The 26,198-nt window shown below is 40.3% G+C and overlaps 1 protein-coding gene across 8 annotated transcripts in view; it reads right to left on the bottom strand.

The window, feature by feature from the left end:
- Positions 1-5,220: 5,220 nt before the first annotated feature.
- PLAGL1 (PLAG1 like zinc finger 1) overlaps positions 5,221-26,198 on the bottom strand; it is a 56,297-nt gene continuing 35,319 nt past the window's right edge. For 4 of the 8 annotated variants that reach the window (XM_064509084.1, XM_064509083.1, XM_026121473.2 and 1 more), the window contains 5 exons: positions 18,619-18,774; positions 14,858-15,007; positions 11,124-11,246; positions 9,018-9,514; positions 5,221-8,630 (listed from right to left, as the gene is read on the bottom strand). In XM_064509084.1, coding sequence (XP_064365154.1) covers positions 7,376-8,630; positions 9,018-9,514; positions 11,124-11,246; positions 14,858-15,007; positions 18,619-18,729 — 2,136 coding nt within the window. In that variant the 5' untranslated portion in view covers positions 18,730-18,774 and the 3' untranslated portion in view covers positions 5,221-7,375. The other 4 variants (XM_064509082.1, XM_064509081.1, XM_026121482.2 and 1 more) reach the window with 3 other exon arrangements.

Here is a 26,198-nt window from a genome sequence, read left to right on the forward strand (position 1 = left end):
GCCTGGGAGATGATCTTGTAAGCGTGTTTTGTTCTTGGACCCTGGGATGACCAGTAATATGCACCAAACTTTCTGGTGCAGGGAGGAGACTTTCCATCCTGAGGAATCAAAGGAGGAATGAAAACTGCAGCTTCGTGCCCAGCCCCATCACTGCCTTTTGCCAGCGACCAAGTCACACAGATCTGGGGTTGTAGTTGTAGTTTAAAGAGGTCTGGGGCAGCCTGAGTCTCAAACAGGTCCATGAAACAGACATCCCCACTAGGATCCAAAATACAGAATAGAGTCACAAAAACCTGTAGGGACAACAAAAATGACTAAATACAACTTATTTCTCCTGCTCTCCTTTGGCACAGTGCATGTTCTTTCTGACATTCGTTTCTTATTGTCACATCTAGGACATCTCCTTCTATCTCCCCATGCTGGTTATTAGCCAAGTTCACAGGCCATTCTTCCTCTCTCCCTTCTAAATGGCTTATTAGTGACTAATAGACCAAAGTCTCAGACAAATAGTTCCTTTAAGGTGTGAAGTTCTCTCTAAAAGCTGTGCAGGCTGTAGAATGGGATAATGCAAAGTAGTGCACGTCCAGGCTGTTAAGTTGCTGTATAAATATGATAACCTGATGAAGTTAGTAATGGAAAATACATATTATAAAAGAAAATAAAAAGATCACACTGCAATCTTTCTTCTCTTCTAAGTTAAACATAAAACATGGTCAGTAGAAAACACAGAGCTGGCCCAGTGCACCATGCTGAAGTGTACCAGTGTGGTGGTTGGAGATCCTGGTGGTTTCAGGAGGGATAGATGATATGGTCCACAGCAATGTCCTGTCATCTGTGTCACTGCCCAGAACCTGAATCAGGAGAGTGAGCTGGGGCCCTGGCTCAACTTTGCTAGTCTTAGGTGAGTGAATCCTTGGGCAGAGCTCCAGAGAAGCTTTGGGGAAAGTAAATAGCTCCATAATGTTCCTCCAAAGATTGCTTCCTGATCATCATAGTGACGACAGGTCTGCTGGGCATCCTCAGTAGAAACAGTCCCTTCTTTTCAGTAACACTACCTTTATTTTGTGGCATTTAGAGTGGTTTGAAGCTGGTGCTGCCACTGCTGTCAACAAACCCCTCAGCCAGCACAGCAAGATCGTTATGACTGTCTGCTTCAGGGTGGCACCTCTGTAGAACTGACCTAGGGGAGCTTGAGGCTTTGGGTAATAGAGGAGAGACAGGTACAAATCCAGGAGGCCAAGCTGAAAGGAGAGGAATGAAGGGGTAGTAGATTGTACGTCAGCCTTTGTAAGACTTCAACAGGGTGTTATAAAATGGGAGGGCTTCCTGGGATGTATGCTGTGCTCAGTACCTGCCGAGGGACTCATGCCAAGGGGGAGGGAAGCTTGTTCCACCTTGTGTCTCCACATGCAGAGCCCTAAGGAGGATACTTGGTTTTCAGTGTCATCATTTTGTCTGGAACAGAGCTGGGTTGCTGCTGCTCCAAAACCATGTTAAGAACTGACATAGCAAAAGAGCATTCTGCTATAAATTGCTGATGCAGGCTTAGCCAAGGTGTAGGAAATAAGTTGTAGCCAGAGACACTGGAAATCAGCATAGGCAGTTTTTCCTGTCTGGGAACAAAGGATCTGCTTGTGGGCTGTTGGAAATCGCTGTTTTTCCTATAGCGCTTGAGCTTTGCCAGGTGCTGGATGGAGTCTGGGCTAGTATGAGATCAGTTTCAACATGAACCAAGAGCGCTTTTTAGCTGAGAAAGCTGCCGTGAGAAACAATGGCTTTGAGCTGTGCAAATCTCTCTAAGGAATATTAAACCTGAGAGGCAATAACAGAAACAACCAGTTGCCGGACTTGCCTAATTCTGGTGGTCAGTATGAAAGGTAGCTGGGTAAAATTAACTTTTCCATAAACTTAATTTCACTGACTTAAAATGTTATGAATGTAACCCTTTGTACAATGATTTCAGGGAGGGAAAAGGTGCAGCAAATGTCTGAAGACAATCTAGAAGACCTCTGGAGAGAATTACGTAGCATCACCATAGAAAGTTAAATGCCAAACATTTTACAAAAGTTTTTAATACAGATTTACATTTTTCTAGAAGATCTTAACTGTTGTCTAAATTAATATTTTAAAAGTAAGCCTTTTCATATATAATTGCCTTGGTTTAATCTTCTTAGGTAAAATGAAGTAAAATATAAATGCTGTTTCTATACCCATAAGTAAATGTCTTGTTGCTACTTACAGGCTACAAATGCACAACAGAAAATAAAGTGGCTGGTCGCCAAGGACCTGGAGAGGTTTTTCCTCTGAAGCATTACTGAAGACCCTAGGAATGCAGTTCTCCAGCACCTCTCCGAGTGTTACACCTTAATACATTGAACATAGTAGTAGTAACAACAAAATGTTACCATATGCAATAATAGTAACAATAAACAACCTGAAGTTCCCTGCCCTACTTAGTTTTTTTTTCCCCCTTAGACTACAAGTTAATTTTTACAAAAGCTTTTAAAGTCTGGTTGTGAGATTTTTTTTTTCTTTTTTAAATTATTTTTTTATCAGTTCCTTGAAATGAATTGATTGCCTAAAAGAGGATGTTACCAGTGGTTTAGACAAAATGTAGGAAGATCATGCAATTTTTCCTAATCTTTTGCTTTGACGGATTGAACAAGATAATTGAGAGCTGCTGAACTTAATGTACAAACTTCAGAGACTATTCTAGTAAAATGGGTGAATGGTAGGACTGGCTGAGTGCACTCTGCATCAGCTTCAAAGAACTTCAAGTTCTGACCAATTAAAACCAATTTTTATTCTCCCATAAAAAGTTTTAATTGCTATCAGAAGTTTATTGGTAAGACAGAAATATGGAGGAGGCATACTCCCCCTTTTCTGCTTCGGCCACTTTGTTTATTACTTGCCTTAGACCACTCTGCATAAACTTCAATTGTTGCGATGTTTGTTTCAGCCCAGCAATTCCCAATATGGCTTTTAATTAAAAATCCAAAAGGATTTTTTTTGCCTATGAAATGTTAATAAAGCAAATGAAGATTAAAAGTAGTTGGACACAGTAATAATAAATACTAGATTTTATAGAGTTTATTTAAACTCTATTTAGAATCTAGTTAATACTGTGATTGGATAAATATACAAAGGATGAAAACTGAAACAAGTGTAACTGCTATAGGTAGACTGAATTTGGAAACACAACAGGCATATATATTAAAGCAGTGGTTCTTAACCTTTTTTCAATCCAGAAAGTACAAAACACACAGGAAACCAGCAAGAAAAAATACACACATACCCCAAACGATCCTATCACAGTGGTTTTCCTTCACAACCAAATAAATGAACACTCAAAAGTTAGTCTGAGTTTTATTGTGTCTGTTCTCTTCCCCACCTACATTTTCTGTATGTGTGTAGAACTTTTTGGTAATGAGTCCACAGATCTCTTTCCAGTGCCTTACAGCAAACTTAACTATAGGAGCAGGAGCACTGCTTTAAAGAACAGTACTTAAATTCTATTAGCAGCAAATGAATCAGTCATCAATACAGGAAACTTACCATCACATTTCAGATGGGCTTTAGAAAAAGTCTTGAGAATTAGCAGCAATTTTCTGGTGTTGGTGTAGAGTAAGCCACATTTTAAGGCAGATTTACAGTTTTGTAATGCATAAATAAAAGCATATGATGAAGTGGTGAAAGCTAATCTGGAAAAAAAATTATTTTCATGTGCAGCATGCTAGAGTATGTCTACTATATAAGGAATACTGCTGAGCATTTTAAGTGTTTCGCTCTAGTTTTAAATATGTATTGCTCGGGCAAAACTGTAGGAAAGAGTAATTGCCCCTATTTTACAGACTGAATTTTACAAACTGAATCCGGTGAGGTGAAGTAGCTGGACTCAGTAATCTGGAGAGCTGTGGTTTCCCTATCCCATAGGAACTGCCGACCACCACCATTTCCTAAATATTTCAGCTGGGTCTCTCAGCTGTTGTCCCACATCCCATCCTACCTTCCCCCTGCAGGGTCGCTGCCTTTGCACCTCCTCTCCCCTGAGGAGAAGGCTCGGCCTGTGTTGGGGGGGAGAGGGAGGGAGCACCACGCACTGGTGGAGCCACCTTTTTTCCCCATTTTTCCCCAGCATGTGCCAGCACATGGGTGCTGCCAGTGCCATGGCATTGCTAGGCGGGCGAGAGGCAATGCTGCCAGGCTGGCCCTTGTGCCTCCCAGCCTGTGGGAGCTCGGTGCTCCCTGATGCAACCAGGTGAGCTTGCAAGAACCTGCTGCTCTCTCTCCATGATAATTTAATATTATAAACAGCTGAATGTTTTTCTTCTGCTTATTCTCCTTCAGTAAGCACTCGCCTGAATTTCTGAAATAGCTGGAGCCTGGGCTGTAAAATGTGACCAGATTGCAGTGAGAAAGGACTGAGTGAAGAAACAATTTAAGGTTGGTTTTTGTTTTGTTTTCCTTTGTTTTTAACATAGATCCTGAAACAACCCATTCATGAGCCTCAATTACTTAAGGCTTCTCAAGCATGCTGACCAAAAAAAAAAAAAAACAAAAAACAAAAAACAAAACAAACAAACCACTCTCCTGAACAAAAACTATGCAAAAGTCTATCCCTATTTTAAGTATCATATAAATCATGGGTATCTCCTGAGTTCTGAGAATTTTAAAATAGAACAATTATTTGTGTAATCATGACCTTCTGAAATAACATCAATATTCTGTTGTTATTCCATTATCAGCTTTCTTTACATTTAAAATGGCAAAAATCCTGAAAAACAAATTTGAATGGATCAATTAAAGCAACAGTATTACATATTTAATTTACATATTACATATTTTTGCTTTTCTGTTTTACTTTTAAACACCATTATAGTATGCTTTCTAAGAGTTTCAATTAAAAATATATATATATTTTTAACTCAAATGAGACTCTCACTTTAACCTGCAGTTATATATGATTAGCATCTCTCCCTAAAGTGTCTCTCTAGATCTCAGAATGACTTGAGATCTGGGCATGACATGTCGCTGGACAGCTCAGAACACTGTCCGCTGGCCTGCTGTTCTGCTGAGCAGCTCAAAGAATACGGCCATGAGTCCAGCTCAATATTTGCATTTCTTTTTAACAGAACCTTTTAATTCAAGGACAAATATTTCAATAATTAGTTACACCTCTTATAGAAGCACAAACCGAAATGACAAAATGATCAGACAGGGCCATGAGAATCTGCGGGGTTTTTTTTGTTTTTTGTTTTTTAAGCACATAATCTTGGATGAAGCCAAGTGAATACAATTTGTATGAACAGGAAGAACAATGTAGTAAATGAATATACACATGCCTTTAAAAGTCTGGATAAAAACATGATAGATTAGTAAAATGTGCATGTAATGTTGTTTCCAAATTTTTCAGTATTCTGGAATTCATAATTTAAACAATTACTAACTGAACAATAATATGTAGCTATCCACTCTTCCTACTGCTTTTGCTATTACAAGAATCATTCAAAAATTCCTTTGTTTTGTCTTATGCCAAAAAAGTCATTTTCATCACAAAAAAGAAAACCTCAACAGTGTATCTGAAGTATATCTTCTTGAACCAACTGCAGTATTACAATCTTTCCTTAATCCAAATGCTGATAAACTTGTAAGAACATTCAGATCTGTCATTGTAGTTTATTAATATGAGAATAGCAATCATTTTTATAACACTGATTGATTATTAGAAGCTGTCCAGAAATATTCCTGTGATTAATGGGAGACAAAAGAACATGCTTATTCCACGCTATGCCTGTGTTGATGATTAGGTACTATTAACTCTCTTTGGGTTTAATGGAAAAGTAGATCTCAGATTATGAGATTGTTAATTCAAATCCAGGAATTCTGCATGTTTTACCTGCAACAGAATGTATTAGTAACAGCACCATATCCCAAAACTGAGAGGACTTTTTTTTTTCTGCTGGTTCATTTGTCAGGGGAATGGGCTGTGACACCAACATGCTGTCAGCTGGGAATATACGTGGACAACCTACCAAAGGCAACAAACAAAATTCCAGTGTCCTGGCTTGGAAGAAACAAAGACTAACAGTAAATGGCCAAAATTTCTGAGGAAAACCCAGAGAACTAAAATGACTGTGACCATTATCATTCCTGTTAATTTCAGGGATAGTTTTGAGGCAGGTTCACATCCCATAGCCTCGAATAGTGCACAGGGCAAGTTGGGTGAGGTGACTACCACAGTGCTTGGGCACATGGGATGGACATTGACCAACAGAAGCTCAGCTCAGCTGGAGGCTCTCCTGTGCAGGCTGCCTTGACAGGGCTGGCAAACTGTCAAGGAATGCAGGTTTCAGATGGCTATAATTAATAATCATTTCCCAGACTAAGCAGAGGCCATTTTTATCAACAGAAAGTGAATAAAGGTCCCTTAGTTAGAAAGTACTATTTTTATTGTGTTAAGTCAAGCAAGATGTTAAGCCCACACAGGTTTAAATTTAAGTAATTGCTTAAGTGCTCTATCAGAGTGAGATCAGTGTCTAATATCTCACCAGATCAAGTTCTAAATGGCAATGATACGTTTTATTGTAACCTTTGAGACAATTCACTTCCCCTTCTGAAAACACTATGTATTCTAGACATCTGGTCTTACATAATCAGGCAGCAGTGGTAGTTTTTCCCCAACCCTAGGAATAATGCAGGAGATACACACAGCTGAAGTGCATTTCAGAAAATGAAATCTAGTTAAACATAATCACAACAGTGATTTTCTTCATTTTAAAAAAGCAAAACAAGGAGATAATATTTCCTCTTTGAATGATTTTGATTTAAATTAAAACTTCATAAAGTTCAGTAATTAAGTGCTTTACACTGAAATCTATGTGATGTTCATAAATCATTCATATTAACAGTTTGTTATGTGTATACATTTACAGTGATTTATGGCTCATTAAAGTTACCTTTTTCTGTGATTTTCCCCCCCCCTTCTTCCCATTCACCCTAACCCTCTCTCTGCCTCCCATAGCAGCCATTATTTTACTGTGCCTGTTATGGATGCTTTGAATTTCTATTGAAGATATTTATTCAGTTGTTTGGTTGAAATGTAAGAAACAAAAACGTGGAGAGTGTTGAGGAAATATGTTAGTCTTACTATTGTCATATGCTAAAAACTAATAGTAGTATGAAAATAGAGCTTCTTGTTTATTAATATTCTGAATTGATCTACTGTCTTCATAATGCGCTTTGAAAACATTTGGGATAGCTTTTTCATTACAAAAAAAAAGCCCTTTCCTAACAGAATTAAGTAAGAAGCATAGTCTAAAAAACCCCAAACAAACAAACAACCCCTTCCCCCCCCCCCCCCCCCAAGAGCTGATAGTTATTTGAAGGCATGGTGAAAATGAGGCAATGTTACAGAATTTGTAGTGGATGGAAAGGAGCGAGGAATATGATGCAGCTGGTTTATGGCCATGCCACCAGTAGCTAGCTGTGGACCTTGCTGCTGGCCAAGGCCATTCAGTCTATGTGATGGTTCTTCTGGACCAAATGCCATTGTGATGTCCCCAGTAGTGCTCTGGCTGTCACATGGTGGGAGTTGCCAGAAACTCATTATATGAGTGAGATCCATGAAAGACATGCTGGTAGTTTCAGCTGCAGTCTCTGTCTCCTTGTGCACTGGGTACTTATTAGTATCACCTGCAGGCCCTGAGGATGCTTCTTCCTGAGGTTCTGATAATGGCAGGTCCTCAAGAAGATGCACATTGTAACCCTTAACATCCACTTTGATCGGTAGATTCTTGAGGGATCCTGCTGCAAATGAGGTAGAACTAAGGTCATATTTATTAGGCTGATGAAGGTTCAGGTTGGCAGGAATGGTTGGTGGGCATGGAGTGGGATGGACAGCTGAAAGGCTGTCTACGCAGCCCATCCTTGGTAAATGAGGAGGAGGTTCAAGAGGAACAGCAGTTTGTAGGCTTGGCTGGGAGTGAAGATGTGAACAGCTGTATTCCTCTGGTTCTGAGCTGTTCAGAACCCCACTCTGCATAGAGGTCCTGTCAGGAAAAGAGGACAGTATGCTGGCATCTTCCTTCAGTCTGAATGGAAGAAGCTGGTCGAGGAGACCCAACGAGTTACCATTCTGCAACCTGCTCTTCAGCAGCTCTTGTGGATGAGTTTTCCTAGTATGGCGGGTCAAATGGTCCTTCCGCCCAAATCTCTGGGCACAAAACTGGCATAGAAAGTCTTTGCAGCCCGTGTGAACTACCATGTGTCGCCGCACATCTTTACGGGTATAGAAGTGACGCTCACAATGATCACACTTGTGTTTCTTCTCCTTGATATTGCCAGCTGGTTTTCCTGCATGACTTTTGAGGTGTTCCAACAAAATTTCGGTACCTCCAAACTCTTGGGCACATACCCTACAGGTAAGGTCCCCACTGGTGGCTGCATGGAGAGCCAAGTGTCTCTTATAGCCTAGCTTGGTGTTGTACTTCTTGTCACACTCTTCACACTTGAAGGCCATCTTGTTAGGGTCATGAGTTTGAAGGTGATTCTTCAGATGGTCTTTCCTGTGAAAGGTCTTTTCACAATAGCCACATTGGTGAGATTTCTGGGGAGAATGAGTGGCTGAGTGCCTAAGACAAAAAAAAAAAGAAAGTTATTTGCATTTACAGAACTCTAGCACAGAACTGAGATGCCCCTTTAAGACTTGAAAGCACTGGCACTCTTGCTGGAAGAACTTTTCACTTATTTTCAGACTTTTAGTAAATAACCTAACTCTTTTTTTGGTGGGGAGGGAGGGTTGTTACTCATCTAGCATGGAGTAGGTTGAAAATACTGCAAAAAAATCTTTTTGAGTAACAACTGCAATTGAGGGAGACTAGTTTCCTCAAATTCTCCCAACACAGGAAAATGAAAATTGGAACTTGGGGATGAACTGTCACTAGGACACTCTAGAGGAAAAAGATGTTCTTGTTTTTCCCCACACACCCACCAGAAAAGGTGTGCCTTCAGAGTTGTACCTGAGCAGTTTATATTTGGAAATGAAGGCTTTTGTGCATCCGTGCTGTGAACACTTGTAGGGGCGCTCCCCTTTGTGCGCGTAAGTGTGGACTGTGAGCTTTTCAATGGAATCAAATATCTTCCCGCAGAGTCGGCAAGGGTAATTGTCTGGCTGCTTCACTTCTCTTCCCTTCAACAGTGAAGACCGGCCATTTCTCCATTTAGGTATAAACCTCACAAGAGCATCACAAGTGCTTCCTGAGCTGGCACAGCTAAGCTTTGCAGCAGAGGAACAGGAAATGGTCCCGTAGCACTGTACAGTGCTTTTGCCTAATGCTGCTCCTCTCAGTTTCCCTTTGAGCTTGCTTTTTGTTTTTACAGGTCCCAATTTATTTGGTGGTCTGAACCTGGTGGTAAGGACTCGGTCTTTATTGGCGCACTGGTGAGATTCCAGCAGAGCAAAAGTTGCAAAAGCGTTTCTACAGCTGGAGCATATCCAAGGGTCTACGGGCTCTTTCTGCAATGAGAACAGAAACAGGTCTTTCTTATTAGCCATTCGAAGGAACGGTCATATTATTCTCACTGAGCTTGCATCTTCTCCTGGGCTTTCCCAAGCTTTCCCCTCTGTTGTTGTCATTTATGATATTTACTTCAATGTTACCACACAGCTGTTCAGCTGGAAATGGGCTAACTCTAGGAGTCTACAAGCTAGAAAGGAGGGGAAAAAAAACAAACAAAAACCACCTTTCTATGTTTTTCTTTAGCATTTACTGCTCCTGAGTCCTTCACCTTTGTTTATCTCTGCATACTGAATTTCAAAATCTCTATACTTGCTCTTATTATGGAATTACTCATAAAAGCAATTGAGAGTTGTAATTTAAGCTTAGACTGAGAGCATTTATCTGCCATTGCAGCTATACAAAAAGCCCAGAGTTGGAGACTGTCTAACTGGGTGTTTTTCTGCACAGAAATGTAGTTTAGTAGTACAAGATTTCCCTGTGCTTTGGGTTGACTCTGCACTGCTTGTCTCCGTACTGGATGGCAGTGGTTAATGCTTTCAGGAGAGACTTCTTCACCTAGCCTGACATTTGACTTTTTTAAGCTCAGTAAGAAACACCTGAGGCTTGGGAATCTGAAGTCTACCTTGGCTTAAAGGCACCAAAATGGTTTTTCAGCAAGTAATGAATTATTTGGAATTATTTTGGGGGAAATAAGAGCTCTACAGATCTACTGGATTCACTTGAATTCACTTTAAATATTGAAATTTTTAAAATTCAAATGAGTAACCATTACAAAAAAAAGTTACCAAGGAAATGTACTTCCAAGATTATACATGACCACATACTTCCTTAGCTGTCTCCATATTTTACCTAAGCATCCCATTAACTGTCCTCACTTTCCTCGCTCCTGGGTTAGCATGCTGTAGGGACCATCCTGAGGCTACGTCCGCTGTCTTTCTCTACAGATGGAGTCCTCTCCTCTGTGTCTTGTAGCGTGGCTCCTCATCCCTCCTTACTGGATAACACTCTAAAACCCTCAATGCAAATGCACAAGTGGGATACTTCTCTTCCTGAAACACCTCTGAATTCATGATTTGAGTGCATTCCCTGTTTAGCTTTTCCTTCTAGCTTAGGTTTCTGTCTCTTGACATTCCCTTTTTCAACAACTCCCAACTTTTTGTATCGGTCTAACGATTCCTACTATTATGCAAAGGGGGAGGGAGGTACTGGGATTAGAACGGAAGAATTACAATAGCAAAGACTGAAGCAGTCAGTGCTTGTATACAACTGGGCAGAGCATAACAAGCAGGAACCATGAAGTGGTGAGAGAAGAGCTCTGAGGCGGGATGGTTCAGTTATCCAAAAAATAATGCCAAACTTAGTCTTTCTAAAGGATCCCACTGATGGATTCTACTGCTGCTCTCTCCGTTAGATTACAAACACGGAGCAAGAGTGGCTTTCCTCTGGATAGCTGTTTGATTAAAAATCCCTCTTGGCTTTTTGCTAGCCAATTACTCTAAGATTTTATTCTAGCATTACCAACGTTACATAAACCGACAAAGTATGTAAACAAGTTGTAATTTGCTATGTCTGGTGATGGCTTGAATGCAGATTAGAGATACTTACTGTTGTTACTGGAGGCAAAGGGCAGACATAAGATTCTTCCTTAATGAAGACTGCAGAAGCTTCCATAAATTTGGCATAATCGGCAGCATACCATACTTTTAATTCTGTGTGGGGTTCAATTGGCTGTGAATAGAAAGAAGTAGCTCATGGCTACTTGTGCCACTTTTCCTACAGAAAGGAATACTGTATTCAAAATTGAGGGGGTGCAACTTATCTTTACTTGTGTTCTTTTAATCTGTTTAAAATCACTGATTACTTAGTTTCAAGATTCGAGCACTTTCTGAACATTACTATCCAGTATCATTTGACACTTCTGCAGTTTCTAAAAGCAGAAACGTATATGCACAGGCAGGGAATTTGGGGTAGGAAGTAGAAAGGAGGAGTGCTTCAGCCCTCATGACCACTACTCAGTGAGATGCATTTTTCTGTGATTTTCAGACCTCCAGCAATCTTTCCAAGCAATAGACCACACTGATGCCTTGATACCTAGAAGCCCTTTAGACATGACACTTAACTATAGCATAAAGGCAAGAGAAAAATGCATGGTGAGTGCGCAACAGCTTAGATGCCTCCCAGATGCATCACACTCACTGAGTATTGGTGTAGAGTTGATCAGCATGTGGACTCCAAGTCAAACTTGCATATTTCCCTGTGCTGTCACTAATGTGTCATACTCACTATGCACATGCTGTATTGTACATCTGCCTCTCTTTCACTGAAGCCTTCCCACACATAAGGGAGCCCTTGAGCTGCAGTCTCCCATCCAGTCATGTCTGCACAAATCTTCTCTTGGATTGGACTATAACCTCCTTTGACAAATACTTCAGTCAGTAATACAGCAAAGAGAAAGAGAGGCGTGATTATACTCACTGGCTAAAGATCTATTAGGTACTTGGATAAAGGAGAAAAGTAGCTTTGAGGTCAGGATTTACCTGACTTCCTACCCTCCCCCACCATACAGCATTTTATTCATCTATAATCAAAACAACACTGTTGCAATAGGTGCGTAGCCAGTCTTCATTGTATTTGTAGATTTAGTTAAACTCAACTAAACTTGTGCCACTATAAGGAATAAATTAGCTTTGTAGGACAGCAATTGACCACAAAATGTGACATATTAAAATGCATTTAGTTTATAACATCAGTGTTACATAAGCGTGGTAGGTGAAAAATAACTTAGACTGTGACTGCTGACGAGTGGCAGATAATTGTGTGTGTGTGTGTATAATGTCCAAAACTGAACTTCTGAACTCCCAAGCACAAGCCTGCTTGCAAGCTGCAGCCTGTATGGGCCAGCTGTACGTTTTGATAACACCTGGACTAAAGAAAAGTGTTATATGCTGAATCCTCCAATTAATAAAGAGACATAGGCAGAAACAGAAGGCTGATCACATATTGTGCTTCTGCATATAGACTGTCTAGATGGAGAAAACCAGACTCGTGAGAGGAAGATCCTGGAAATGGGGGAGATCTCTAGAGGCAAATGGCTGGGGATGCCCACGCTCCTTAGCTGGGAACACCCGAGATTGGTAACCACAAGCAGCTGCACAGGATGATACCAACACAACTTTCTGCCCAACTTCCTGGACCAGCAGCCATCTCCCCACCGGGAAGGGAAGTTGAGATCAAGTGATGTGACTTTGGAGGGGCAGCAAGTGAGCGAGTGTGTGAAATGTCCGAAAAAATCAAGCAAGGCAAAAGCTCTAATCTTGGCTCTTAAATAAGCTCCTGTATCCAAGTCCACTACAAGCTGTTTGTTTACGCTGTCTCATCCAGGACAATAAGCGAAAGCTGTGACAGCAGCCACATGAGATTCTCCTGTGATGAGACAGACAACAGGTCTGGATGATTTTTACTCCTTCATAATTCTATACATTTTAAAAACACTTATTTATGGGGACTGCAGTCATTAGGTCAGCCTTTACTCTGACAACAGTGTTAGTATGCCATTTACCTCTATACATACATGTATGTTTTTGTAGCTGTAGTTTCGCAGCACTGAGGCTTTTTCTACCTGTATTCCAAATTCATATTCCATCTCCTTATAAAAACAGTGGGAAGAGGAGCCAACATTTCTACTCCCATCTTAAGAGTTTATTCAAAATACCTTGAGAAAGTATCTTCATAACCAGGCCCAAGGCTGGCTCACAACGTGACCAGCAGGGTGTGCCTAAGCATAGCAAAAGGCTATAGTTTTCACTGACCAGGACAAAATCTGCAGGATTCCACAAAACAGTGAATCATACTAGGGACTTAAGAGTGGGAAAGACAAAGTAATTCCCTATGATGAGGTTTGAAAGCACATTACTTAGCCTAAGATACTCCTCATTTTAGTATACAGGATGCAACTCTCCATTACTGAAAATGAGCAGCCTTCTGTTGAAGTCAGCGGACCATTGCTCTTTTGTACCAGCAGAGAGCTAAGTCAATAGCGTTTAAATTATCAGTAAGTTACCAACTCATAACTACAATTCTTAGAAAAGCATTTGCTCATGCTTCCCAAATATAGTACTATTAACCAGGACAGTTCTACATGTCTAGCATACATTTAAAATCATATATTAAATCTCAAATGATACACATCAGAATTTCGAGCATAGCCTAAGCATTGTCTCAGATTAATATCTACTGCTTTACATTGATTTTCTATTTTAAAGCGTTCAAATGCAACTATATTTATTACTGTTATAAAGGACTTCAAAGATGTAAAGCGCTATCAATCACCATTACCTTATTCTCACATCATCACTGTATGGTAAATACTTTTCCCACTTTTCAGGTAGAAAAAATGAAAGTGGAAGAATGAAAGTAAATAATACTGTCTCACATAAATGTGTGCCAAACTTGGAAATGAAATTGAAATGCTAGATTTTAATCCTACAGTAATTTCTTTGGCTAGTTTCTCTCAATAATTTCTTCTTTATGCAGCTCATGATGATATACAAGCATTAAATTTAAAAAGTATAAAAAAAGGAAAATAAGAGATCTTCAACATATAGATTCCATTATAAAAAAAATCTTCAGTTTCTTAAATGTCTAAAAGAGTAAGTTATCACTGATTAAAGTAAACTGTCCTTCTGAAGTGACCAAAACAACACGGGGAGGAAAACAAAAAAATCAAGTCTGTATTTATAAATAACATTGGAATATACAGAGTGCTTTGATCTCTTTCCTCAGGTATAGACACAGTTCAGAAACTCTACCATAAACTGATCATTTCATAGCAACATGACAGTACTGGAAGTTCTGTGGTTGCCTCCAGATTTAATGAGAATGGAAAATAGTACTTAAAGATTCTACTTAATATCGTGTTTCAGAGCCCCTGGTGTCCAAAAACATAATAAAGGAAAGGAACATGTTTGTTCTTTCCAGCATGAAGCACTGTTGAATGTAACACTGCTAGACAATCTCACCACAGACATATTTAGAACTGAAGAAAGGTAAGACTTTACAACATTCATATTTAAACACAGTTATGATGAATGATATTTGCGGTTTTTTCCTCCGCTCCGATTCTTCACTACCCAGAACAGTAACTACACACTGACTTCAACTGGAAAGCCACATGCACTGCTTGCTTTACTATGGATTAAGTGATATGAAAGCTGGTATGTAATAAAGAAGCAGTTGCTTGAATATAATCAATCTTTCATCTGTAAAAGGGTTAGTCTTTCACAATCTTTGTCTAGGAATTATCATTTAAATGATAGGTGAAGCAGGGTGGGTTTAACTACCTTAACAGTTGTGAAGTAGACTTCTCCGCAGTGCTGATAAGCCACAAGAGTCTGTTCTTCTTGGTTCCGGGCTAACCGGACAAACATCATCCAGTTTCCACAGTCCTCGTTGGGAGTGTCCAGAAAGTACTTCCCTCCATCTTTCAATACCTGAAATACAGTGGGAGGATGGGAGAAAGAACATGCTAAAACCAAGTCCTGTACAGAGACACATTAATTTTCTTTTCTTTAACTTGGAATCATGGCTACCAGTTATTTACCTTCTCCCAGTGGTATGTCCTTTGAAATCATGGTTGTTTTGAAGTAGATCACTCTTAAAGAATGTCAAGCGCAAATAGAAAGTGAAGAGTGAACACTTTCCAAGGCACTTGGCCACTGAAATAACTGTAGGCTTTTGTATATATTTCCAGTTTATATTCTATCATTTTATGTTATACAAAGATAATATTAAAAGGACTAAGTGGAGGCAGGTAGAAAGATAAGCTTTATGCCTTAATGTACTTCCTGAGTACTTGATAATCTCCAACTTTAGTGCTGCATTAATGCTATGTTTTGCATGGAACAATTATACAACTGTATAATAAGTCCAAAGAGGTATCATACAACGCAATGGCATTTTAGCAGTCATCTCTTTTTCCCCTTAACGATACGAAGGAAAAAAAAAACAAGTGAACAACTGCACCATAAAGATCTTTCTTGCTGCTTAATTTCTTTCTTGTTAGATTCCTTTTCAACAGAATGCCTTGATGAGGCAAAATACTTCAGATCTGGTGCAAGAAGGTTGCTTCTCTGCAATACGTCCTGGAAGATGGACAGCTGAAGCTGTACAACAGATGTCAGTACTGCATGTATCTGTTTCACTAACCATTTAAAAGCTCTTGAGAACTAACAATTAATTGCAAAACAAGTTTCATTTCCATGGCTTTGGGGAACTACTTTACCTTTGTCATGCTTCCAAGGAAAATAGATGCCTCTTAGATGAGCCCTGGTTTGGTCACATACTCGTAATTCTGATGGGGAGAAGTCAAGGCACCTGCTGCTGTCTCATCAGAAATGTGGGAATTTTGCCTCTTCTTGTGAGGAAACAGCCCATTCATCAGACAGAGCTGTGCTTATCTGAATATACTTCTAAACAAACCTGGCTGGTAGAGGATAGAGTGCAGTTTAAACTGGCTTGGTGAAAAGGAAGAAAGTGGGTGTTTAGCCCATCCACGCTCATGAGTTTGTTAGAGATACATATTCTCTGTATTTGTAAGAATTAAAGTGTCTCATAAGGACTGAAGAAATTTAATCACGGGGAAGAATAAATGCTCTTTGGTGCCAACATCTCTTGAAAATCCCACAGGAGGATAGTGTTACTTTGCTGGCAGATCACTCTCATGAGCTCCATGAGCAAGGGCTTACTAAAGTGACTACTGAAATTACCACTTTTGTTCTCTAGCAAAATTACAGGAATTGTCTGTCTGTCTGCCTTCCTCCACAAAAGACAGTGTTTCCTGAAGAAAACATGAGCGAAGACATAAAGCATGTCACAGGACAGCGGCTGAGGGTCGCTCTCCCTGAGTGGTGAGAGGGCTTGATGTTCAGCGTGGGCTCCATGAGGACTGGGACTTGCTGGGGGGGTCCTGCAGGAGGCTGTGGCTGGACCGGGGGCTCAGTAAGACAGAGTCCAGGCAAGACTGGGCATCCCTTCAGTTACATTTCCTTTTGATCATGGACAGGTTCAGGAGGGATGGACTTCCTCAGCCCTGCTGAAGGGATGAACACAACCAGACAACCGGACCTGTGCAGCAGAGCGCACAGACCAGGGTTTAATGGATTACAAGAAACTGTCACTCCCAAGAAACTCTGGTAGGGAAGGATGCACATGCAGATATATCAGAGCTAGGCTGGTCCTGAAAGAGGCCTTTATTTGTACTGGATGAAGTACAATCATCATGCCATCTGTACCATGACACTGTTCAATATCTCAATATGCAGTAAAGAATAGTACCAGTCCTAAGTAATAATTTGTCTGAATAAATTGAGTTTGTACACTGTATGTCAAAGTTTTATATATATAATTTTATTTTTTTCACATCACTGAGAAATGTTTGTTCATCCCTGCACTGTTTTTCCCTACTAAACAGGTACCTTAGTGAATATTTCTGTCACTACTGTTAGCTCAGTGCACAAACTTAACCTTCCCACTAGTGTTAAGCCAAATCTTGTTTTATTTGTGAAGATAGTACCATCCTTAGATACTTTCTGTAGCCCTGCTCTGTGAAAAGTTTGTCAAGATCTGTTAGACCAATAGGTAAATCACCATGGAAGTTGTAGAACATTTCTCCTAGAAAGTAAGCAGGCAAACTTCTAAAAACACAGCATATAGGGACATTTTGGCACTTTCCAGTATGCTGTGCAATCTAATAATAACATTTAATTTCATTACATGTGTACAGATCAGAAGTAAAGTTAATTAACTAGATTAGAAGGCAAATGCCCAGTTAAATATGAAATGTTAAAGATAAGTGCACTTCATATTCAGTCACAGGGTTTTTATATAGGGAACTTGGGCAAAAGAAGAAAGACACTTGTGCTCCTTAGTAAATAAATAAAATGAAAAATATAGCACTGCTTTTGTGATGTAGTCCAAAATCCAACAAAAAAAGTCCTCTGAAGCCCAGCAGAGTTTCTGAGTTAGTTAGTTACCTGCAGGACTAGCCTGCTCTCATCATAGCGGGTCAGTTTTGTAGACAGTTGACCAACATAAGGACCAAACTGTGTTCTCTTCTGTATTACTTTCTTTGCAAATACTCCAAGGACTGCAAATAGAAGAAGACCAGTCTAAAATTAATAGACACATCATGACCTATTTATTTTCTGTATATTTACATCTATGAAAATGGAGATATATTCACATGTTCAGTACTATTGTATATTTCTTCTATACAAATAAATCAGGTAAATCACTCTAAGGGAAAGAGTCTGAAAGGATGTAAATCTTTAAACAGGCTTTTCAAAAAGGGGACTTGGATTGAACACAGTTTGCAAAAGTGTCTAAATCCATGAGAGGATATTAAAGCAAGAGATAACATGCAACACTCAAAACTGCTGATGCTCTTCAATGTATGAGCTGATGTTATAGTACTCTTTGTTGACATAATGACAAGGTTGTCCTCTCCCAAACTGAGTAGAGAGGACCTATAAAAACACAAAATAAGCTGTCTTACTCATTCTAATTATTTCCCTAGGTAATTATCAGTGGTACGACACAACAGGCATATTACCATTGTCTTTCTGAAATGTGATCTAGGCAGAATCCAGTTTTATGCAGGTAGTCGTGGAAAATCTGCATGTTAAGGACATAGTTTCCATGCTCAAATTTGGGAATTCAAACTGTCCTGCCATCAGAAGGTAGCAACATAGTCTTTCTGCAATGTTACCTGAAGATGCTGCAAAAGGTAAATTAATCCCCTATGTTCTCTTGAGTTTGCAGGGGGATAGGAAGAATGGAGTGGGGAAGTTAGTTGCCATTTTGTTTCTAGACTTATTGAATACTGTTTCCTGCCAGTCAAATGTCACACCAACTCCGGCTAATGTCCTTCCATCAGTCTATGCATTGACATTACTGAAAATCAGTCATAAAAAATAGTGACTGAATGTGAGCTTTAATGCTGCTTATACCCAATGATAGTCTTAAGTTATTCATGAAAACAAGCCAGGGTTAGTACTTTTGCCTCCTCTTTCTCAAATGTGGGAGAAAAAGCTAAAATACTTACTCTGTTGGTTTCCAGCTTGTAGCTCCAACACTCGCAAAGTGAGGTAATGAGGTAGAGTAAGACGGGCTCGGCTAGGAATAACCCTATCTTTAGCCCTGATGAGTGGTCCATGGAGCTTGCATTCTCCTATAAGGCTTTTACCGCAGTCCTCACACCCTACAAACCCAGAAAAGAGAACCCAGTTACAAAAATCCCCCAATATACTGTTCTCCAATTTAGTATTTTCTAATTTTGTCACCTGATGACATATCTTGAATTACCAATGTTTTTCTTTACAGAACTTCTCTACATAAAGTAGTAAAAAGGTTATCTGTGTTTTGATCTGGTGAGCCAAAACTGAAATATGAAGGCTTGAAATAAGGCCTCCAGTTTTTCCTCTTTCTCCAGTGTCAATCAGCAGGTCTTGAACTCCAAAGATTTACACGTGTACTTATTTGGAGGCGCTGCGAATAGTGCCACTGGAGACTTCGACTGCAGCAAGATTGAAGCTCACAGTTTGCACATCTGAAATCAAGGTGCATTTATTTATATATAAATGAGAAGGGCAAAGTTACTAGTAAAAAACAAAGTAACTCACAGAGATCCAGGGAGTCCAAAAAAAGATCACTGTGATTGAATGCATAGAGCATTCTCAATAGAGGACTAGACCCTCAGGATACCATGAAAAATGAGTTTTAGAGGTCTTCAGAGGTCACAACTCATATGGCGATCACATCAAGAACTGCCTCCTCATAGACCATGCTGCCTATGGAAATAACCAAAAGGAACACATTCTGCATTTCCTGATCATTGTTTCACAGTAATGACATCTGCAGGATGAACACATGACTCATCCAAAGGGGTCATTAATGAGAAACATACGTCTGCAGTTTCTGACTTTCCCCCAGCACACTATGATATTTTTGATTGAATCTATCTCAGACTGGTTGCCAGGGAAATTCATATTGAGTAATGACACAAATTAGCAGTGAGATCCTTTAACAAAAGTCATCTGGACACTGGTGTTACATAGGGTGATGTGAAAAACATGCACGGCAGGTCTTGCACAAAATCTTTTTATAGACAGTAGAAATCAAACTAGTGAGCCAAATACTCCTTATGACTGAGCTAAAAGGAAAAGCTGACAGCCGTCATCCATGACTACCTTGTCTTGTTTTACTTCTGAAAAGGCTGTTGAGCAAGTCTATTCAGTAAATTACAATAAGTAAGAGAAGAGAAAAGTCAGAAAAGCCAAAAGAGTTTAACAGAGCCATGGGAAGCTGTAGCAAAGACTGGGGCAGAGGAGATGAGGCTTCCCAACAGATAGGGGCCAGCAGCCAAAGACAGGTCAAGGGAAGCCTAAGGGGTCAGCAAGCACCACCTGGAGAGACGTCAGAGAAGGTCTTTGAGAAAGGGCAGTAGTATTATAAAAGCAGTATTCAGAGTAGCTCCAAAAGATGTAGTTCCAGCTTGTAAACACAGTTAGGCACTTGATTAAATTACAGGCCTCAAGGCTCTAGCCCCCAACCCTCCCAAGCAAGTCTGAGGCATTCCTACTGAGTTTCCTGGGCTCTTTATCGACCGTAAATGAGGAGGCAGACTTACATGTTGGTCAGGCTACAGATAGCTATATGCAGTGGCTAAAACAGGGACACAGCAGAAGGGACTAATCACAACCAATTTCTAAGATATAACATCATTCACTCTCATCAGTCTTCATTCTAAGAGGCAAAATACTTTTAGCAAATGAGAAAAATTAATTAGAGACACTGCAGTAGTCCATGTTTTTCACAGATTTTGGGACCATGCAATAGTTTTCTTTTGTCATGGCTCCCAGACTGCACACCTGCACTACCAGTAGCTGAAATCTATGATTCTCTTTTGCTAGTGCTACTGATAAAGAACATGCTGCTTCAGAGCCACATGTTTAGTTCGCTTAAAATACGCCAAAAAAACCCCAAAACAAAACAGCTGCAGAACAAATTTTTCTTGTTACACACTGTTTTATAAGCCTGAAAGTCCTTTATAGCTAGGCTTCTAGAAAAAGAATATTTTCTTGGTGATTTAACTTAATAGGCTTTTAAAAAAAATTACCAACTGTCTATGTCTTCTGAGGGCAACAAAATTATTAGTGGTCCTCCACTGGCTTCCCGAGCTTACCTAGAATAATGGTGACTTTGTTTGAAGTTGAACAACTCCTGCTTGGAGAGTTGTTACATGCAAACTGCTGAAAAACATTGCCAAAAGCAAAATGGAGACAAAGAACCGCTGTTAAAGGGAGGATGTATCTAATCATAAAGTACACGACCTTATCAATCCATGCCATGCCTCTGTGATTCATCACAACTGTGAGCTCCTGAGCAAACCTTTTAGCTGTCCCGGGGCAGTGCCCGCCAAGGAGGCCCCACGGTGGCAGGAGGCTGCTTGCAACACATGGGAGGGCAGCACAAGGCTGCTGGAAATGGAAAATGGGGAAAAAACAGGCCAAATTGGTCTCTCTTGAGTCTGCCTCCAAATTCAGCCCTAGTACCCTGTTAGTTGACCCCCAAGCACACACCCCGTTGCCACTCCAGCAACTGATTTTGTTGCAAGTTGCAAGCGAGCATGGCACAACTAGAAGGCTCATGACCAAATGTCCCTCGGCACAGCTGTGGCAACTGCAAATCATGTTCAGCTATCATATTTTCATTGCTATTTGCAATGGCCAGTTGATCTGACTCAGCTGACAGGTGGTATCATCTCCATTCGGTAATACAGTGACTTCAATCATGTGAACATGCCTTTACAAGCACAATTGTAAACTCCACACCAGTGTCTACACAGGAGGATGATTTGATTTTGAACCAACAGAAACTTGGCACTCTTTGGGGACAGTTTAAAATACGCACATGGAAGATGCTGTCTGTAACTTAAAATTATGCTAACACAAAAAAATCTGTTGATAGAAAGGTATCTAGATGAGACCTGAGATCCTGAAGTCTATGGATGTCAGCCTGGAGGACTTGATAAAGCAACAGGTCATTTCATCTTCTTTAACTCATACCTTTTATATTTGAAGCAAATGAGTCTCTATATACATATCATAGCATTAATCTAGCTGTGCTTTAGCTATTACTATGGTTTTATTTGGTTGTTACTTTTAGTCTTGCAGAGACATTTACTCCGCAGTCAAAGTTGACAGAAGATGAATACAGCGACAGAGTCTGCCCCCACCCCACCCCCCCCCAAAAAAAAAGAGAACCTGTGCGCTATGATCAAGACGTAAAGTCTGAAACAATTCCCATGGCACAGGCACTGGAAAGGCACTCCTCCAAAATTAGGGATTGCTTTAAATAAGCATGAGTACTGAACAAGCCACAAAGCTTACAGACCATAGAGACAAGGGGCTACGCAGATGGCACGCATAAACTGTATGATGAATTTTCCGGCTAGCACTGAATGAAATTAGCTCCAGAACCGGAAGTAGTTCTGAATTAGGACAGTGCTCAAAGTTAATTAGCCTTTCCACCCACTTCAGCTGGTATTCTGGCAGCTCAGTACATCTTGATTTGTGTGTTTTCAAAGTGCCTTGCTGGAAAGGCTTGTGATTCTTCTCTGGTGACAGCATGTTGAGATATCCAGAATTAGCTAATAAGATTTTCTGTATTTTATTACATGGAATATGAGGACTACTAGATGATTTAGCCATTTACCAGGCATCCTAGAATTACATCTACTATGCAGTATTTCTGACCCCATACCAGCACGCTAGTAGCCCGACTCTGAATTTCTTGCACACTAAAAACTGTGGGGTGTACCAGAAACATAGGATGGGTCACTATTAGAAAATCACAACTGAACTGTTTAGAGCATCTACTGTTATAGGAATTATCCTGGGGAATGGGGATCTTTGTAATTTTTTTCCAGGAAACTAATAACGCAAAAGCTGTCAAGTTCACTTCCTTCCTTGGAGATAACTACACAACAACTCACCACCCTTTGTATTTGAATTCTATAGCACAGATGCTATTACAGAAGGAATGTGTACATTATTACAGCCCCAGTATGGCACCAGTTTGCCCAGCTTATTTGGGTTTTATTCCTTCTTTTAACTTGGCTACTTCAGTAAAAAATAATGATTTCAACAACAGTCTCAGAACACACCCTAAGCTGTTCTGAAATATGGAACATCATTACAGAAACAACATGCACTTTGCAGTACTAGCACTATGAATTAAATATTCTGATAGAAAAATCACTCTGCAATGAAAACTTCTTCCTGCTTTCTGTTAGGAACTTTAATATATCACAGTTTCCCCACTCCCTTAAATGATATTTATACAAACAAAATTAATGGATTCCATGTCACATTTACAGGACAACGTCCAAGCATGTAAGAAAAAAATAGAACTGCCTCTGTTCTTCTGCTTTGCTGTCATTTAAATGAGGAGTAGGCAACAAAAAGAAATAAAATAGACTCAATGAGGATTACAAGCTGTAAAAGAAGGAACATCATGCCATTTACGATATCCTTAGAGCAGCAGCGCTATATTTTACCTAAATATGTATAGGTATAATATGCCTATACATACATATACACACACACACACACACACACACATATATATACACACACCTGCAGGGTATTTGTTTGGCCATGTGAGCCTGGCCAAAATGCTGACAGCTCCCTTCCCAGGGCAGGGAAGCCAGCTGGGAGGATCACTCACCTCCGCTGCTCCCCTTGGGCCAAGTCTAGATGAAAGTTGGCCTCTGTGAGTACCCCACAGGCCACTGCTGGGCCACCTCCATGGCCATCATGACTTGTTTCAGCTGGTAACAGGGCTGCCTACACTGCTCCTCCGGCCAGCAACAGCCGTGCTGGGACAGCAGCACACACGAGCGGTGCTTGAGCACGGCGAGCAAACTCCAGTTTCCAAAACAGCTGCACCATCCGAGGCTGGTGCCAGCCCTGCAGACATAAGCCCGGCCTCAGGGGAGAGCTCATTAGCGTGGGCAAAGCGCCACGTGCTGCAGTTGCACAAAGTCCGGGTCGGAGATAATGGGAGCTATACATAGCTATACAGCAGCAAACGCTGTCACAAGAGCGTGAACATACCACCGCTTCTTCAACCAATCAGCTTCAGAACCTCATTTTTTAAAACCAATTTGCCAAAAACTAGATCCCTATTAGGCAGTCTTTCTGTGTTTCCTCCAACCTTGACTTCAAGGGACTTTACAATACTTGAATGCTTCAATGGTTCACAGACTGTCTACGGCACTTTTTATGTGCTCTTTGCATCCAGAGGCAAACCGTTCCTCTTAAAGTGTCCACTTGTAGTAAAGACATCCTGAGAGAAGTGACCAGCTGAGCAGTATTTAAAATTTGCTGCTCTGTTTTGCAGTATTAGAATTAGCTCTAGTGAGCAAGGGAAACAAAGATCAGTGCACACAGTAGCCCAAATCCAAGTCTAATTACAATCATAAGATTTGCAGAGCAAACAACAGTAATCTGTCCCAAAGCTATATTGCACTGCTCTACTATCCTTGCTTAGCTTTTATGTGGAGGAACGCTACATAAATATCTTGTTGAAATTTTCTGTGTAATATACACTGTGCTTGCAGTATGCAAGTCTTGATTCTTCTTACATAAGAGTACATGAGATTTTCCTGCTCTGTGGTTTGTTCTGAAGCACTCACTGCTGGAAAAGCTTGAAAAGCTTGTTTCAGAACATAATTTATTTGGCAAAAATTCAAAGTACTCAATTAGCAAACAGTTAATCCCAAGTAGTTTGCCCATTATTGTGGGCCGCTGCCACACATTTCCTCTGTAAAAAATGTTTATGAAAGAAGCCTTACACGTCCTGAGTTTGATGTGGATGTGTAAAGTGCATTTATAAAGGAGCTGAAGCTCCTAACTGATTAATAATTCATACAATTTATATTATTGAAAGCTCAAACTCCAATTAATTAGCAAAATTCAGAGGCTAAGAATTTTATTCAAATCCCATTAACTTAATTGCAGCATTTTGCTATGATAAATTTTTTACTGACTGATTTTCATTTTTTAAACTGTAACAATTGATCCCTACTCCAAAATGAAAATAGGTGAACACATCTTCAGTTTCTCCTTTTGGTGGCTCCTCTCTCTCAAATAACAAAATCTTGTATTAGTAAAGGTTTAGAACTGCTCAGTTATGCATGAGGAAAAAAAAAAAAAACAAAACAGGAAACCACATGAAGAGCTGAATTTGCAGTCATAATCGGTCACCTGAGTGAAGACTGCAAACCTGCATATTCATCACACACAGCATTATTTGATAAATATTAATGCATTTTCTGTAATCCTTCATCCAAAACAACACCTCAGAGGAGATTTACTCCTAAGCACTTGAAAGCTCAGAGTGCCTTCAGTGGATTTCACACAGTTAGTTCAAATGTCTTTGGCACAAGGGGACCACAAAGCCCCACAGCTTCTACCTAGCTCACGAGCATAGAAACCCTGGGAAACACAGACTGAGGGCAGTGCTGGCTCCTCCTTAATGCCCTGCATTGCCAATTGCCAGCCCAGAGCTCACAGATTAGCAGGCAAGAGCCCCTCAGGTTTTGGGGGAGGTGAGGGAGGAGGAGCAGCCCTGATCTTGTGCAGGGGTGAGTGGCACCACGAGAACCAATGCCAAATGCCATTTTGGGGACACCCACTCCCTGGGGAAGTGTGCGCTAGGTGGTTGGCAAATATCCCCACAATATGCTTAATGTTAAGCACATTTATAGTAGCATGACCTCATTCTACTAAAATGTAAAACTTAAAAAATGAGACTATATTTGGAGACAGAAACAGAGAAATAGAACAGTAATGTGCCTTATTGCTCTCCCTTTCATTTAGTCACACGGGCAAGTCAAGCTAATTCCCGAGAACAAGGACCCAGGACATTAGATAAGCCCAGTCCTTCGGCACTGTCTTCCTGAAATAGATAGTGATCTGGAGCGACACTTCCGCTTACAGATCCTCTATCCTCCCCTCTGCCCCCACCTTCTTTCCCAAGAAGAAAGACGGTTCTTAGGGAATGTACATCCTTGGGCTTCCTACAGTCTCCAGCAGTGATAATTAACCAACGCATCTACTTCTACTTGTCCGAAACATGTCCTGTTTTAATGAAAGGATGCCTTTAGAAAGGACCCAGAGAGACTCAGCAGTTAGCTGGCTATAAAGAAATCTTCTAACACTAAGCAAACATGCATTTTCCTGACAGGCATGAGTTTGAGTATGTAAAGTTTTCAGAACTCCAAAACTATTTGTTATACAATCATATATAATGATAACAATGACTATGATTCATTACTAGTTCTTAATAAAGAGTAATCATGATGACAGTCAAGCACATCTGCGAACGATAAAAGCTTTTGGACTGGTGACCACAAAGTACTATGACAGGCACAGTCAGAAAGAATTTAACCAGCTTCCCATAAAAAAGTCATCCTCCCATCAACACCTACGAGGCTTTCTACTGTGGTCCTTCTGCTTAGCAAATCTAATAAGCGAAATAGTTGAGAAAAGATTCAAGTAGCACACTCAGGCTGTGAAACATGGAGACGATACTGTATACAGCAGCTTCAGTAGGTGC

Source organism: Dromaius novaehollandiae, chromosome 3 (assembly GCF_036370855.1).
Source record: "Dromaius novaehollandiae isolate bDroNov1 chromosome 3, bDroNov1.hap1, whole genome shotgun sequence".
In the NCBI taxonomy this organism is placed as follows: domain Eukaryota; kingdom Metazoa; phylum Chordata; class Aves; order Casuariiformes; family Dromaiidae; genus Dromaius; species Dromaius novaehollandiae.